The sequence below is a fragment of the Synchiropus splendidus genome, chromosome 17, assembly GCF_027744825.2.
Source record: "Synchiropus splendidus isolate RoL2022-P1 chromosome 17, RoL_Sspl_1.0, whole genome shotgun sequence".
NCBI lineage: Eukaryota > Metazoa > Chordata > Actinopteri > Syngnathiformes > Callionymidae > Synchiropus > Synchiropus splendidus.
Window position 1 is genome coordinate 18,724,715 of NC_071350.1, and position 16,045 is coordinate 18,740,759.

The 16,045-nt window shown below is 44.6% G+C and overlaps 1 protein-coding gene across 3 annotated transcripts; it reads right to left on the bottom strand.

Annotated features, from left to right (window-relative positions):
* Positions 1 to 394: 394 nt before the first annotated feature.
* pou2f3 (POU class 2 homeobox 3) lies at positions 395 to 13,397 on the bottom strand. Of its 3 annotated transcripts, none has more exons than XM_053846983.1 (13): positions 13,310 to 13,397; positions 13,132 to 13,188; positions 8,697 to 8,725; positions 6,876 to 6,977; positions 5,162 to 5,267; positions 4,938 to 5,026; positions 4,683 to 4,859; positions 4,473 to 4,614; positions 2,300 to 2,433; positions 1,785 to 1,949; positions 1,658 to 1,700; positions 1,469 to 1,583; positions 395 to 1,208 (listed from the first exon to the last, which is right to left on the bottom strand). In XM_053846983.1, exons 2-13 carry the CDS (start codon positions 13,178 to 13,180, stop codon positions 1,166 to 1,168), a joined length of 1,194 nt encoding a protein of 397 aa, XP_053702958.1. In that variant the 5' UTR covers positions 13,181 to 13,188; positions 13,310 to 13,397; the 3' UTR covers positions 395 to 1,165. The 3 variants fall into 3 exon arrangements, with proteins under 3 accessions (XP_053702958.1, XP_053702957.1, XP_053702959.1); XM_053846982.1 differs by having other exon boundaries at positions 1,658 to 1,715; XM_053846984.1 differs by lacking the exon at positions 6,876 to 6,977 and having other exon boundaries at positions 1,658 to 1,715.
* Between the last annotated feature and the right edge of the window lie 2,648 nt (positions 13,398 to 16,045).

Genomic DNA, 16,045 nt, shown 5'->3' on the forward strand with positions numbered 1-16,045 from the left:
TCCATATAATATCCATCTTATATCTAGCACAGGGGCCATGAATATTCAGTCAATTTGTTCAATTTGTCACTCTTATCATAAAAGTATTAAAAAAGAAATTATATTCGTGAAGACAGGAAATAAAAGTGAAGAAAATGATTTCAAATAATGTTATTTTATGCAGTTTAAATTGTCAATTTCAATCAATGTGTCGGAAAAATTACTTTAAAAGAAGAATATAATCTAAATGATGCTATAAAAATAGTTATTTGTTGGACAAAAGTTTCAATGAAAATCAAAAATAAGGTCGAAAAAGATCAGAACAGTGTTAAAAAAAGAAAAAGAAAATGTACAAAACAATTGAATTGAATAACATAAAATAAAAAAGACTCTTTATTATTTTTTTACCAAACATTTTTATTAAAGATTTGGAAAATGCCTTCAAAGCTCCGCGTGATTGTATTTAAGGACCAGAACGTTTCTGTTTTAAATATTTCAGTATATACACGATTAAATACGTTTCAGAAGAGAAAAACAAACAAACAAAAAAAAAAAAACATTGCCTTCATACTTAGAGGAAGTAAAAAAAAATGTCTTCAAAATAGTCACCGGAGCTTCGTCACCTGACTCCGGACGTTCTTTTGTTTCTTGATGTAGATTATAAACAAATGCGACGATAAAACAAAACCAAAAATAGCTTTTTTCTCTCATCAGATTAGATCAGATTTGAACGTTTGAATGAAAAACAAATCTTGTTCAGTCCAGTTCTAAAGACGTCCCAACTGAGTTTTGCTTCTCTGACCAGCAACTTCTTTGTTTCTGCTGAGATTTCAACTATTTCTAACCGCAGAGCTTTTCGCTTTCTTTTACTGTTGACACGCTTTGGTCGCTGTGTGAAAGGCACAAGTGCATTCGTGGACCCCCAGGTGAAGATCCAGCACTAAAGACGACGCACTTGTGAAGCGATTAAGTGTTGGGCCTCCAGGAACTCGAGCGACTACTTCCACCACCTGGCCACCAGGCGGCGGTGTGCGTTCTCCAAAAGCCCAAAAATAAATAGAAGTTACTTTAACTGAAGAGTGGAGCGTCTGTGTTGACAGAACAGCCGAGAGTCTGTACAGACAGGTGGAGGTGCGAGCAGACAGACGCTGCTGTGGAGAGTTCCAAAGGCTTCAGTCCCTGAGGCTCAGTGGTGATACGCTGCGTGGTTCCAGGACCGGTACCAGGACCTGGGCGGAGGGAGGACAGTCAGGTCAGAGTGGAGCGACGACACCTGTGCGCCACTAATCTAGTCTTATTTTTCCTCATTATTTCTGAGCTTTGATCTCCAACACTTGTCATTACAGGAACCTTCTCTTTATATATTAAAACCAGATCCATCCGATGAGTTTATTGTGACTTGTCTCTCCACATCCTGAGCTCTACTTTAACTTTGGAGCGTCAGAAGACGCGGAGGAGCTGCTTCCTCTGAAGTGTGCAAGGCGCTCACCCGGGCGTGCTGTAGGACACGGGGTTCATCTGAGACGATAGAGAAGCGGACACCGCCGACAGGCCGTTGGGAGACGCCTCGCGGCTCACGCTGTTCGGAGACGAGTTGGAAGAAACTGGAAGACAAAGCAACCTCACTGAGTCCTCTCCACAGAGCTAGACGCTTGCTGAGACTGGACTGGACTCTCACCTCCACCCGAGGTCAGCGGGCTGTAGGACCTGGACGCCGACGCCTGGAAGGAGACAAACTTTTCATGAAGGTCAATTAGACTGGTGGGAAGGGGTGGGACGGGTCAAGTCTCGGCGGCGCCACTGACCATTCTGGAGTTGTAGCTCTGCGACTTGACCGGGAGACTGGTCACCGGGCAGTAGATCCTCTTCTCCTTCTGACGCCGGTTGCAGAACCAGACCCGGACCACCTCCTTCTCCATGGAGAGCTGCTCTGAGATCAGCGTGATCTCCTCCGAGTTGGGCTTCGGGTTCTGAGCGTCCAGGAGAGAGGCAGCAGAACATCACCCTGGAGCTCAGCATGCTGCAGCTTCAGGCGGCGCCACGGTCCGTCCACACCAAACGTGACGACGTAAGAGACTGGTTTACACCGCAGGATGACGTGTGACTAACTGTTGCAGTGCGGTATGGGAGTGGGAAAAGTTTGAACTTTTCGCTATCTTTGGCCCCGCCCCCTGCAGACCGACCGACTACCTGAAGGAAGTGGCTTTGGTGGCAGGAACTGACATGCATCACCGGGGCAAACCAGTCGCGTTTTGGTGTGAACGCACCGAGCGGAAGCCGTCTTATGAACCCCCATCTGTCCCGCCACTGCGCCACTCACATCCAGGAAGCGCTTCTCCAGGGTCAGCTTGATGTTCGTCTCGATGCTGGTTCTCTTTTTCCGCTTGCGTCCGTAGCCCTCCATGAGCGGCGGCAGGGACGTGGGGTTGCTCATGCCGTCGGAGGGCGAGTTTTCTGGGCAGGAAGAGAGAAACGGTGAACACCAGGCAGCGACAGGCCTCGGCGCGGCTCCGGTCAGACCCGGGGACCTGGCGGCCGTTGGACGGGTATTTGAAGACGTTTCTCTCTAAATAAACAGGCCACTTCATCTGTGGCAGATTCGGAGGCTCCGGTGTCACGAGGCGCTTTATAATCCGCCGGCTCCAGGCTGTTGGATGATCAGCGCTGATGAATGAGCCGCGGGCCAAGTGTACACAACAATCCCGAGCTGTGGCTGTGGGCTGTGAGTAAACAAGCCTGGAGCACGTGTTATTCGGGGTGAAGCAGCGAGTTGGGGGTCAACAGCAAACTGTCCCGGGACCTGAGAGACTGGAGCTCAGTCAAACCTCTGATTCGCAAGTGGGCGACCGGAACCCTGGAAAAATATATTTTAAAAAATGCATATATTTATTTTTAAAAAAAGATTGAATTGCAATATCTTGAGGTTCAAATCTGGTTATTATTTTGTATTTTTCCCCCTTGATTTACAAAGCTTGTAATCCTGGGGTCACAGCGGGTCCAAAGGTCACACCGGGTGAGAACCAGTGACAAGAGCTGAACACAACCGCTGAAAACCAGTTAAAGTGAAATATTCTCCAGATTTCTTTGCTTGTTTATGTTTGTTGTTGAGTTTTCTGGATAATAAGTCAATGTTTTCAAGCGTCTAGTTGGAGACCAAGTCACTGAAGGTGACGATTCATCGTGAGCATAGTTTTGCCACGTGAAAAAATGAGTCCTTCATATTTGAATATTGCATAAGTGCCTGCTGCATCACGGCGACCTGGGTGGTTCTGTGACACTAAGGTTCTTGGGACAGCGAGGTGGCAGAGGGGACGTGCTCCCAGCAGCGAGGTGACTCAGATGTTTCTGTTCCTCAGAGGAACCATGAAATCACAGAAGCATCTACAGTTCTGTGGCGTTCTCTTGTGCCTGACTCTGCTGTTTGTTTTCTACTGTCAACACACGCACACAAACACATTAACACAGTAAACCATATTTGTTTAAACCAGTGACCACGACCACAGAAGGTGTGAGCACAGGAGCAAACAAACAAACAAGGTTTGTCTTGGAGCCTTGGGCTTGAGAACCTGCTCAGGAAAACATGTTCTGCAGAAGCTGTTGGGTCTGCTGCGGTGGCTTCACCTGCTCTGGTTTCTACTCTCCAGGTCTCTCTGGGACGACCTCAGACGTCAGTCCCTGATGGCCAGATGTCAAAGGTCAGAGGTCACACCTCACTCTGACGGACGCAGGTGAGTCCAACAGCTCTGATGTGGCTGCTCACCTGAGACCACCGCGGCTGCCAATCGACAAGTCCGCTACTAGCATGACGACAACAGCGACTTCTGCCCCTGGAAAGGCTTATACTGCTGCGTCTTCTACTACTACTGTTGTTACTACTCGAGGCAACTTTTTTCAATATTTCCCCAATGGTAATGTAGTAGTAGTAGAAGACGTTTATTTTCAATCCCACATCAAACAACGTTCATCTCATAAACTCCCTCTTCTAACATTACCGCTGCTATCACTACCACCGCCACTACTCATACTACTACTTCTGTTCTCACAGTACCTCAATAAGTACACCAGTGTACAGCTATCACTACTCTTGCTCTCGCTACACTGTTGCTAACACTGCATCTGCTGCTGCTCGTCCTGCTGCTCCTCCAATACTCCAAACGGTCATGACTACTTCTTCTGTAACTACAGCAAGTCCTACTGAAACTACCACTTCTGATGATCCACTGATACTACTGCCTTTATGACTACTACTACTCCCACTGCTGCTCATGCAACTTCAACTGTTTGGTTGCAGTAGCACCTTCTAGCACCACTGTGATAGTAACACAGCTACTACCTCTACAGAAACTACTCCAGCGAGTTCAACTGCGATGACGTCTGTAGTGTCACCTCCAGTTCTAGGACCATGTTATCGACATGTTTCCTCCTTGGCAGCACACGGCAGCAGTCGAGCTCTTTGAGGAGCCTGAACTTCTCAGAAGGTCAGAAGGTGGTACCTGCGTCGCTGAGCCACTTCTCCAGCAGAGGTTTGAGCTTGCACATGTTCTTGAAGCTGAGGTTCAGAGCCTCGAAGCGAGAGATGGTGGTCTGGCTGAAGTCGTTGCCGTACAGCTTCCCCATGGCCAGTCCCACGTCGCCCTGCGGACCAGCGGGCAGAGGGGGGTTACGTTCAGTCCGGCCTTGAGCGGCCAGTGTGGTCAGGCTACCTGAGTGAAGCCCAGCTTGATGCGCCGCTGTTTAAAGGCTTTGGCGAACTGCTCCAGCTCCTCCAGGTCGCTGGGCTCGTCCTGCGGCGGCACGGCCATGTGCTTGGGCATCTGCAGGTGCGACATGTCCATGTGGTTCTCCATGGTTGGCCCGCCCAGACCCGTGCGGCTCATGGCCTGCAGAGGAACACAGGAGCCTTCAAACCGCTGAGCTTCTCAGCAGATCTTTGCTGAAACACGCCTGGACGGTCGTACCTGAGGGGTGAGGGCCAGACCCGGCTGGTGAGGCAGGAGTCCGCTCTGACTCTGACCAGGGAGGGACAACATGTTCTGCTGCAGAAGACCTGCAGCCGCAAACACAGGGTGGTGAGTCCCTCACAGAGACGGTGCGCTCCAGCGCCTCCACACTCCAGCCAGTTCAGGAGGATGCGGAGCACATGGAGGTGCATTTCAGGCACGGATCTGAAGTCTGGACCTACTTTGGTGGCCGGTGTGATTCTGTGAGATCAGGAAGGGGGGCGTGGAGGGCAGGTGAGACGTCGGCATCAGGACCAGCTGCTGCATCGGGTGGAGAGAAGTGAGATCCTGGAGGGAAGAGAGCAATCATGCGGTTGGGACTCAGACGCTTCACATGAGGTCACGGGGTTCACAGGGGTTTGCTTGGATTCTGAACATCTCCGTTCTCCCCTCAGCTCGTGACTGAACGTCTTCATCAATGCGACCCGCACTTTCCTTAAACTGCAACTTCACTACTGTACCAATCACTTCCACTTTGTGTCTGACCAGGAACTACTGCTTTTCAGTATGCTACAATGAGACTATATTGGTTAACTAACTGTTTCATACACATTCATTTCATAAACTGAAGAAATGCTGTCCAAACTTGAGCTATTTCACTTTTTATTTTTAAAGCAAATAATAATCTTGTGTTGCTGCCGTATACATATATATATGTATATATATATATATATATATATATATATATATATATATATATATATATAAGTTTTGTAGTTATAAGTTTAATACATTTAAATACTGCGTTTTGTACTTAACAATAAACAAAAATGTAAAAATGTTGCTTAATACCACTGTTAAGTACAACACACCTGAATAAATGATTCTGCATATAGTTATTTTCTTATTAAACGTGAAAACATAGCACATGTAGTACAAGTATTATGTAGAAATGTTTCAAAGTGAAAGTGCATTTCTACATAGTATTATGTAGAAATGCACTTAATCATTTATGATTCATTCATTTCTTTACTTCAGGACTCATTTTTATTTCCGGTCGAATTGTGTTTTTCCCACCTCTGTAAACTGTTCTATTGAGTTAAGTGTCCTGCCATTTTCAGCCTCTCAAAAAAATAAAATAAAATAAAATAAAATGAATATTCAATGAATAAAATGTAAATAGTGTTTATAGGTGATTCTTATTTAACATTTCTATTCTATTTAAATGGAAAGCCTTTGCATATTCATTGAATCATATTGACACTTTAAACAAAATGGAAGGAGTTGAGGAATGTCGAAAGAGGAGAGGAACAGCCAATGAGATCCCCGGATTAAATGAGCAGATGAAGAGGGAAAATAAAAGTGACCCTGCTGAACCGCCCGACACCATGTTTCACAATCACTGCTCTCCATAAACCTAGTGCAGAATCAGCGTATGGAAGGATAAATATTATTAAAAAAACATAATTGCACAATAATAATAATTGGTATTCAAATATTAAGGAGGCAAAAAGTGCCCTGTGAAAAGAACAAACTTCATGAGAATTATTTTCCCCCCAGGAAATCCTGATTTCCATGTCCATTTCCAGCTCTTTTTGGTCATAGTCGCAGGGCGAGGCTCTTGTTTTCAGTGTGAACTGTGTCCCAAACACTAGAGACATTTGTATTGACACGTGGCGCTGGGTAAACGTGGAGGAGAGGGAAAAAAAGCAGTTATTTCTCACTGTCAACACCTTAATATATTAGTTTAGTATGATATGTGTTATTGTGGCAAATTTATTTAAGGCTCATAGTTTACTTAAAGATTCATGTTTCTGATCACAGGTGAGCGGAAAGAGCCATAGGGGATAAACGACAGGATGTTTACTTGAACGTTATTCCTCTACCCTCCTGCGCGGAACAAGCTGGAAGACATCAGTCTTATGTGTCAAATAAGGGAGCCACTCGCTGTCCTACCCCTGACATCTGACCCCCAGGCAACGCGGCGCTCTGTGTCAGGTGACATGTCTTCAGTGCGGCGGCTGAGTGAGCCGAGTCGTTGATGTCCTCTGTCTTTATCTACGACACGGAAAACACAACGTGAGGTCAGTTAGTGGGCGTGAATTGGGGTTTCCACGCAAGTCGTCGCTCCAGGACCCGGCGGGCCGCTAAACAAGATCGAGAGAGCGATAGATCGACTCCCTCGCCCGGGGCCAGCCGCTACGCAAATAGCACCCACCCCCACCGCCGCGGCACTTCCTGACAAAACACCTCCCGCACTGAGGCCGCGGCTGCCAAGAAGAATGTTTGGAGAAGAATCCAAATAGCTGCAAACTATTTGAGATGTTTCTGAGGAGATGGCAGTCATTATTGACATCGCTGGTGAGAGCAGTTAGTTTATCCCCGGGATGTTAGCCGTCCAAAAGTGTGTTTAATTTTAAATCCTCTATCAAGTCACAGTCAATAGTACGGACAGTACACTCCACCCAGTCTCTGCAGGGAGGGAGGATGCCTTCGTGTGGGAGCTCCCTCTCCCGACTCAGACCCTGGTTCTGCCCCTAACCCCTGAACATGGGGGCCTCACTCTCACGCTCAGCACGTCCTGTTTGTGTTTCTGTCAAGTCCACTCGCTGTTTAGGTGATCACGAAGAGACCTCTTTACCAGAACCAAACTTGATCAGATTTGGTTCTTTTTTATTGACCCGAATACAAATGGAACGACCAACTGAAGTCATGTTCAACATCACGTCTCCGCTCACGTGGCTGCTTCACTCTGACTCGGGAACGTTTCAGCCGCCGAACACCTGCGCATCCTTTTCCAATAGAAATGCATGAGTGTTTGAAATGGGTCGATTTAGGTCAATCGAATGACTCGGAGGGGAAAACCCAACCTGATAATAAATCTCTTAATTGCAATGTTTGACTTCATTGCTGCGTAGCATATGCTCCATATTTGAACTGGGAAATATAGTTAAATAGTCAGCGTAACAAATACCTGCATTTTTAAGTGAAATTCTTGCCTCGTCTTTATTCATGGAGTACAAATACCTGACACTGGTTCTGCACGAAGAAACCCCCGTCACCTCAACCTACAGCTGCAAGACTCATGAGAGCCACTGAGCGCAAGACGCCTTGCAACGTTCGGCAGGTTCCCCGCCTCATGAGAGGAAACATTTCAAAGTCATGTTTAAAACTACATCCTCGCACAGCCACAAACATAAGGAGGACTCACGAAACTCGCCTCCATCTTCTCAGACGCCAGAAAACTTTTTGTTTTTCTCGTCGCATTTTAAGTGGCACTTGCTCACGCAGCCTGTTCACGTAAACTGTCCTCACCAGTTCTTGTTTTCCCGTGAGTTCTTTATTGTTTCAGGATAATTAGAAACACAATGATATGTTCATAATGTCGCCGTTGCATATTTATTTAGACAAATACCGACAGTCACAACTGCCAGTGTTTGTGTTTGTGATGCAGTCAAGTCCTCTGCTGACTCAGCACAGCCAAAACAGTATTATGGACCAAATAAAATTGAGTTCATCCTTCAATTTTAACTCATTTTATTCGTGTGCAAAGCTGCTATGTCCATTTTGCAGCGACAAATTAAACGTAAAAGTAGAGTTTAAGTGTCTTTATTTTGTGGAGAATTGCTACATTTGGGTTCCAAGTTCTCCCTCAGTATATTAGGACTTTAAATCTAAGGTTGTGGTTCGGTGTTGTTGACGGCAGAAGGAGTGAACGAGCGCTCATGGTGCGCGAAGCACCAGGGTCTCAGACTCAGAAGTGGATCTGCTACTTACATGTCGGTTGAAGTCGATTCCTCTCGGATCTGCGAGTCAAAGGAGAGAAAGCACAAGAATTAAAATAGGTTTTGTTTTGATCGCTCATTCAGGACAAAGTTTTGCTCCAACATTTTCTTCCTGAGTCGAGACAGAGCGGATGCTGAAGCATGGCGCGCGTCGTGGCCGCGGTGACGCGCGCCATGCTCGGAGTCGCCCTGCATGAGTTCCCGTCATTTGAATGTCAAATTGGCCCCTTGGGAATGTGTCTGTGATGCGCCGAGGCTGCTGCAGACGCACCATGCAAATACGCCAACAACAGCGTCTCAACCGACCCCTACCCCCCCACACACACACACTCCCTCCCCTCCCCCCTTTCTCCCAACACAACCAGCTCCACAGCCCAAACTTCCAGTATGAAAATGACCAGCGCATGCAAATGATGTCAGGGCAACACAGAGCAACTGGCTTCAAATCAGGACTCTCCCTTGAAGTCAGTGTTCTTGCAGCAGTTTGGATGGATGCTTTAGTCCACGTTTAAATATACTTCAGAAATATTTCTGCCCACTGAACTTCCATTGAAGAATACATACTCTTAAAAAATTGAAATAAATGTGCAAATTAAAATCAATACATCGTTGGAAAGCATTACAATTTTTATACACTATATATTTAATAAAATAAATGTGTATATTCAGTTATGTTTCTTCAAAATATGTTAAAGGTTATTTGAATGTATCATTACATTCTACTTAATTATTTTATTAAATTACATTATTGGAGGTGGTTCAATAAGAAAATTGTTGCTATACAATATGCACCATATTTGTCCTTCATATGCTTCATGTTGAGATCTGTTTTATCATAAGAGGAAAGCTTCATCTTAAGATGCTCAAGTACAATTTAATAAACATTATATAACTATAAATACTAATATATTAATGAATAAATGGCTACTTATCATTCTTGAAAAATATTTTAATATAGCTCCACAGTAGCTGAAATCAAAGGAGATTCTTTTATACGTGGGCAAAAAAGCTAGAAAACCCTGAAAATGAACATCTGTAACAGCCACCCAGCAGCTTTTGGCACCGAGTTTTCATCACATTTTTTGATACATTGCCTCACAGTGACGTGTACTGTACTCATGTGGCCCTCGTGACCTCCCAGCAAAGGAACAACAGAAAAAAAAAACAATTTAAATTATAAACACAAGTCATTCTCTTTCTTCCCCTGTAGCTATGATTGTCTCCTGCGACATTGAAATGTTGTAGTTTATTTCCCTAATGATGATTTAAGCAATATTTCTTGTACCTCAAAACAAATAAATAAATAATCCCTTGTTGCAAAGAGCCTTTTTTCCTACAGTTCTGTGACCAATTCATTCACCACTCACAAGGAACTTCCAGTATTAATGATGTATCTTAACTAATATTTGATCATCAAATAACGTGATGGCACAAGTGCAGGTTTCCCTATTTTCTCCTTTTCTCATTTTATTGAATAAGTTAAATGTAAGTTGATGCGCTTTGTTCTTTTGGCGTGACGGCCCCTCAACGCTGTCCCCTGACGTCATGTGGCCCCTGAGGAATCACTGTGATCACCAGCTGAGGGATCCCAGTGGATCTTTTCCAGTGGATGGCTTTCCTTTCAAGTGGAACTTTTGAAGACATTTTCTTGGCAGGAATCGTTTTGTTGGATTATTAAAATGAATCGACGTATTCTCAGCCTCCTCAGTTAGGTGCAAGACAGTCTGGTTCTCCTGAGCTTTTTGCTTCTCGAGGTCCACCGTTGAAGGGCTGAATATTTGAATGCTCGTCTGAGCTTTGTTGTTTTCAATATTTGACGCCGGGGTTTTAAAGATGGTGTTATTTGCTCTGTCATTTGTTCCTATTACGGGATAACAGGTTTCAGTTATGTCCCGCAGAGTTCCAGACGCCGGGTCAGGCGACACTGCAGGCGAGGGCTGAGACTTGGTCGTTGATATTCTGAAATCGCTCCAGCGCGGGGTGGTTAAATATTTGGTTTTCATGAACATGTCTGCAGTCTGCGTTCGCAGCGAGAACGGGAAGAGCGGCAGCTGTGTACGGGGAAGTGGGAGCACGTCACGTCGAAGGGAGAAGCTGTGTCAAAAACGAGGGCCGAGTTCAGATGCATTCACATTTGCTCGGCAACATTTTCCAGTTGCACGTCACGGTTTAACGCGTAAAGTATTGCTTTATTTCTATGGACACCTTTCTTTTCCGCCTGTTATTGCAGAGCAAGTCATGAGAACTGTAGACTGCAATGCAACCATCCACCAGATTTATTCCTGTTCTCCTTCTTATTCTCGTAATGATCTCAAGCCATTTATTACACGTTTAAAAAGTAAATGATCTCACCGTAAAAGTCTGACTGTATTAGCCCTCTAGATGTCACTATGTATTAAAATGAAGATAGCATAGTGAAAAATTACACTTCTAATCCACAGGAATTTACATTTTTTAAATATTAAACTGAAAATATTTTACTATCGTGTTTACTATCGTTCCACACAACTCAAGGAAAAAAAATCCCCAAAAATATTTACTAAATTAACATATTTTTCCAATTTTTACAAACACACTTTAACACTGTCCCTTACAAACCTGGTTTTTAATTTATCAGAAAATGTATTTTACTACTTTAAAACGGTCGATCTGAGGCGTCAAAGTTATCTAAAGCTTGTGGGGGCCACAGAAAGGACTCGGTGGGTCAGAATTGGCCCTCAGGCCTGGCATCTCATCTGATCACAATAATTTAACCAAAGATATTCAGCTATCTTTAATTTGGATCAGCTTAGGCTGTGAACCTCATGGAAGCCTGTCCCAGCTACTCGGGGTGAGAAGAAGGTCACACCATGGACAGACAACCAACGGACAATTTTGAGGCGTTGTTGGTGGTCTGTATGTTTATGGCTGTGAGAGGAAACCTGAGTTCCCACAGGACAGGAAACAAAAGAAAGTCCTCACAGATATATATATAAACCTGAGAATATATATATATATATATATATATATATATATATATATATATATATATATATATATATATATATATATATATATATATATATATATATATATACACACACTCAGGTTTCCTCTCACAGACCAAAACATACAGACACAAACATTACCTTCAAAATAAATAAAAATAAATAAATAATAATTTAAAAAAAAAAAAAAAATATATATATATATATATATATATATATATATATATATATATATATATATATATATAGCAAGACCAAGACGTTTGTTTGTACCATGGTGTGATGTCAATATTATCCCCATAAAATTTATATTAATATTATACATTTTCTTGTCAATAAATCTTGACTAAACTGAGGCTGGCGTGTGCAACATTGTTCCAATGCAGTGGGAGTCAGAGATGAACTGTTCTGTTTTATATCTGATCACAAGCTGACTTATTTAATTCATCATCATATCATGACACTTCCTGTTTGTGTCTGGTTAACTCCACTTTCATTGAAGGACAGCAAGTGAATTTTAAACAGACCTGAGCTTTGTCAGATTTATTTCCTTCACAAATTCAATATAATACTATGAAACTCCAGGCCTATTTAAATCTCACTAAAAGAAACGTTGATAAAGACTTTTGTTGGGAACATTGGAGCTTCACACTGAGCATTGTGTGAGTGGTTGTCTGTCTACATGCGGTCCTCTCTGAGCTGTCCAGGGTGTCCCCCACCTCAGCTGCAGCCTGGTAAAAGGACTTTTACTTATGATTCTCACCCAACACTGGGCTGGATTTCACTTCTGAATAAACTTTGGCCAGTTGGTCTGAGAGGTTCAGGACCTTTTGGGTCTCAGCTCTAAAACCATCTGTCTTGATCTGATGATTGAAATGATCTCATCGAAATGGGCTTCAAGGCGAATCTGTATGTCCATGGTGGAGGTTTGTCACGTCTGATCCTGAATCCCGCCTGTCTCTCGGGAGGTCTTGGTCTCTGTCTCTGGAGTCTTAGTCCTGCCTCGCCGCTAATCCCTCAATCTTCTGTTGAGTTCTGGACCACTGAAGGTCTCGTCTTCTCCGACAGTCTCAGTCTCCTCTTGTCTCTGAACGTCTCGGGACCAAGCCAGCGACCGGTTTGAAACTCTAATCTGCCTGAGCGATCTGCCCACCAACGGACGTTCACGCTGCTACACTTCTCACGATTGTCTGAATAGAGAGTTCCACTTTTCTCTCAGGCTGGTTCCCTGTTTTGCCCGGGCTTCCCACCGGCCTCAGCAAACAGCCTCGGGTGCATCTGAAGCCAGCAACCGCCGATCATCCGGCCCGGCCTCCTCCTTCTCTGCCTCGCTGTCTCCCAACTGAAGGTCCACCGACCCTGACCCCGAGCCTTCAGCAGCTACCCCGTGTTGTGGCTTTGGAAAGCTGTCAGTCACGGAAGAAGCAAAAGTCTTCTCACCTGCGTGCTCGGCCGAAGCGTCCGACTGATCCACCGTGTCTGCGCTCATCTTAATATCTGCAACGATGAATATAGCTCATTTTACTACGGCAACCTCGCCTCACCCGGACAGCCGTGCACTCGGTCCACTTCATTCCCTTCATCACCCGCTGTCATGTTCATGGAGCTGAGGACTCACCTGAGGAGCTCCGATAGTGATGAGAGAGAGAGAAGTGGCTGAGGGGATAAAAAGTTTGGGAATCCACGGTGGCTCATTGGAATTTTCCTGAGTGGAGAGACCTGTGCCGCGCGCCTAAGTCTGGCTGATGGCCTCATTTGCATAGTCTCCAGCTCAGCCAATCAGGCGGCAGACACTTTGCATGAAACAACAATGGAGCCGCAGCAGAAAGTAGAAGACAATGAAGTCACAGCAAGAGGCGGAGCTTGGGCCCAGTCAGGTGGACGAACCACCAATCCGTCGTGTTGCTTTCGCTTTCAGACTCAAATACGCCGAGGCCTTACGTGATGTTCTCAAGCCAGAGTGGTGGCAGAGCTACTGCCACCATCAGGCCAGGAGCTGATAAAAACAGACTCTTCCGTTCTTTCTTCCTTTGGCTTTTTCCATTCACAGGTTGCCACAGCTGCTCAGCGTCCTCCACCTCAGCCGCTCGTGTGCGTCCTCTCTAGCCCCTCCTCTCCTCTTCATGTCCTCCTTTCTCACATCCATAAACCTAAATGCTTGTCCTCCTCTCCTTCTGTTGCCGGGTGCCTCCACTTCTGTCGTTCCCCGTGCAACATCCTGCTTCCAAACCATCGGAGACTGGCCTCCACAACTTTGTCTCCAAACTGTCTGTGAGCAAACCCAAAATTTTCCTGACCTCATGTCGATCACCTGATCAACTCTCTCCCCCCCGGGGAAGACTGAAAACTCTCTTAGGTTCCAGAAGGCGTGGAGCTGGATGACTACACCGTCACAGACTCCCTCACCAACAGACCACTGTTGGTTCATGCAAGGAACTTTCAGCCTGCAGGTTGTTGTGTAATCCCTGGGCACCTCAGGGCACGATCCTCCCTCTGTTCGTGCTATTGAGTTCAGGCTCAGCTCCGGTTTCAGGATTCACCAAGATCCAACTAACATACATGACATGCTCGAGGTCAAGCTGAAGTTTGTCCAGTCGCATCTCAGCTCAGGGCAAACCTTCTCCCCAAAATCATCAAAATCTTGTGGCGTGTTTGTGTTAAACTACCGCTTGCCTTGATTTTTGGAAAACAGACCTCAGTGGAGGTTTGCTGGCAGACCAGGATTCCGGCTGCAGCAGTTACCACTAATACCTTCATGGCTCTTCTAACCGACGACGACTGTTGGAGGGCTGCAGGCTGGCAGCACAAAGAGGTGTCTCTCACGCTCACTGCTGCTCTGGGGGCAGTCGAGTCAGCAACTGAAGGCGGGCTCTATCAGCCAAAGGTCATCACTGGGGTCACTGATGCTGTCTGACCTTTGTACAGTGAAGAAAATACCTATCTATCCCCGAAATCAGCTCAGTAAAGAAGACTGACGTACTAATGCACCGAAAATAATCACTGTTAATAAACCTGTTCCAGACAAAAATGTCAGATACATCATTCTTTTTTGTATGTTATTATTTCTGCAAAGGCAGGAGGAAATAATAAATCTATATGATGACTTCAGTACATTAAAAGTAAAATGAATATTATGAAAACTAGGTTTAAGATGAGATGGATCACACACCATATAAAAGATGATGTATACTTTATACAAAATATTATAAACCCATAAATACTGTGAGTGAAACCACAGTTAATTCAATATCATTGGAGGAAAAAAAAACAACTTCATACATTTAAAAAAATATGAATATAAATACAAGAAATAACATCAATTATGGTTGCTAAAATAAATGTGAAATCTGGTAAATATACACATCTCTGCAGTGATATTTGTAATAGAACTCATGAATGAAGCAAAGGTTATTGTTGTTATATAATGGATGATGAGGGAAACGTGCTCGACAAAATATACGTAAATGAGTGTGAATTTGAGTGTGAAAAGGGTCAGGTGTTTTACTTCATGTACATTTTTTAGCATCAAACCAGCCCCAAACAAGTGGAGGAAAATAGGACTCGGGCTAATGAAGTTAGTTCTCAATCTAATGAAGGTAGCGGTTGACGGTTGACACCAACTGAACTGATATAATTGAGTTATGCAGAGCATATAAACGGAAGACTGGCAGTTGTAACAGTCACAGGTCGTGTTAGTGGATATTTTCCTCGTGTCAAATGATACTATATCACACAATATTATTCAAGCTGCAGAAGAAGGTGCTTGGATCAGGACTTCTTATCAGCTATCTGATCTTCTCCTGTCAGCAGTTGAGATACTTTTGCGCTGAAGCCAAGAGTGGCCTCCAAGTAAAAGGCTCTGTGTTGTTGGGATTCCATACCTGCCAGGACTCCCTCACTGTCCTGCCTGGGGTGTTTACCGTTGCAGCGGAGTCGTGTTTTGTTAGGACTGTTGTTCGTCCATTACCAGCTCGTACTGTATGTAGGTCCCTGCTGAAGGGCCTGGGGCGATTGCAGTGGCACTGGTTCACAAACCTTCCTCAGATGAAGAACAATCTGAGGTGTCTTAAAACAAGAAGAGCTCAATCTGTCAGGACACTCAGAATATCCAGCGAAAAACTGATAGTTTAACCATTGCTGCTGTTATTTTTATGGACAAAGTCAACGATCAATAAAATGGTTTTAAGCTATCAAAAGTGTTCGTAATTTAAATTAGACATCGAATTGCTTATTCCCCATTTTTTACCCTCAACATTTAACGTTAAATACGAAACAGGGTGTATTTTTCCACACGAAACGCCTGCTGGAACCAATTTAACCGTTAGGTGGCGGTCAAGTCCCGACAGCCGAGTGA

Bases quoted from the DNA above. Each gene is read 5' to 3' on its own strand.
- pou2f3 (XM_053846982.1), bottom strand. From the start codon at position 13,180: ATGAGCGCAGACACGGTGGATCAGTCGGACGCTTCGGCCGAGCACGCA. The intron at 1,950-2,299 runs GTGAGTGGCGCA...CTGGACGCTCAG, and splicing joins TGGAGAAGCGCTTCCTGGAT to AACCCGAAGCCCAACTCGGA. The intron at 1,584-1,657 runs GTGAGAGTCCAG...TTTGTCTTCCAG, and splicing joins CCCGCTGACCTCGGGTGGAG to TTTCTTCCAACTCGTCTCCG.